General features: G+C 50.8%; 1 protein-coding gene across 1 annotated transcript in view; it reads right to left on the bottom strand.

Annotated features, from left to right (window-relative positions):
• Positions 1–313, bottom strand: part of LOC119585942 (dipeptidyl peptidase 4-like) — a 99547-nt gene that overhangs the window by 97700 nt on the left and 1534 nt on the right. Inside the window, exon 2 of the mRNA XM_037934657.1 lies at positions 62–190. Within this exon, the coding sequence (XP_037790585.1) occupies positions 62–190 (129 nt within the window). The remainder of the gene's footprint in view (positions 1–61; positions 191–313) is intronic.

The raw sequence follows: 313 nt of genomic DNA, 5'->3' as shown, positions 1-313 counted from the left end.
ATCTCCTCAGCACTCATCGCGAGGGCAAGAGGCACCGGAGCCCAGGCACGAGACAACAAACAGGCACTAATACAGCCACGTCGTCCTCATCTCGGTGACACAGCTCCCCGCGATCGGATATTGCAGTGCTGAATATTGCAGAATCATTGCAAGGGTCTGTGAGGGTCCCCGGGTTAGTGTGAGGGTGTTGCTATGCAGGGCAGAGAAACAGTACACTACAGTGGTAAACTCCGGCGTAAAAGCAACATTATGTGCTTTTTATTACTGTAGTACGTGCATGGAAATGTGGTCATACACTAACACGAACATGGAG

Source organism: Penaeus monodon, chromosome 20 (assembly GCF_015228065.2).
Source record: "Penaeus monodon isolate SGIC_2016 chromosome 20, NSTDA_Pmon_1, whole genome shotgun sequence".
NCBI lineage: Eukaryota > Metazoa > Arthropoda > Malacostraca > Decapoda > Penaeidae > Penaeus > Penaeus monodon.
Note: the sequence above shows the minus strand (reverse complement) of the source record. Positions and strands in the feature narration are given on the sequence as shown.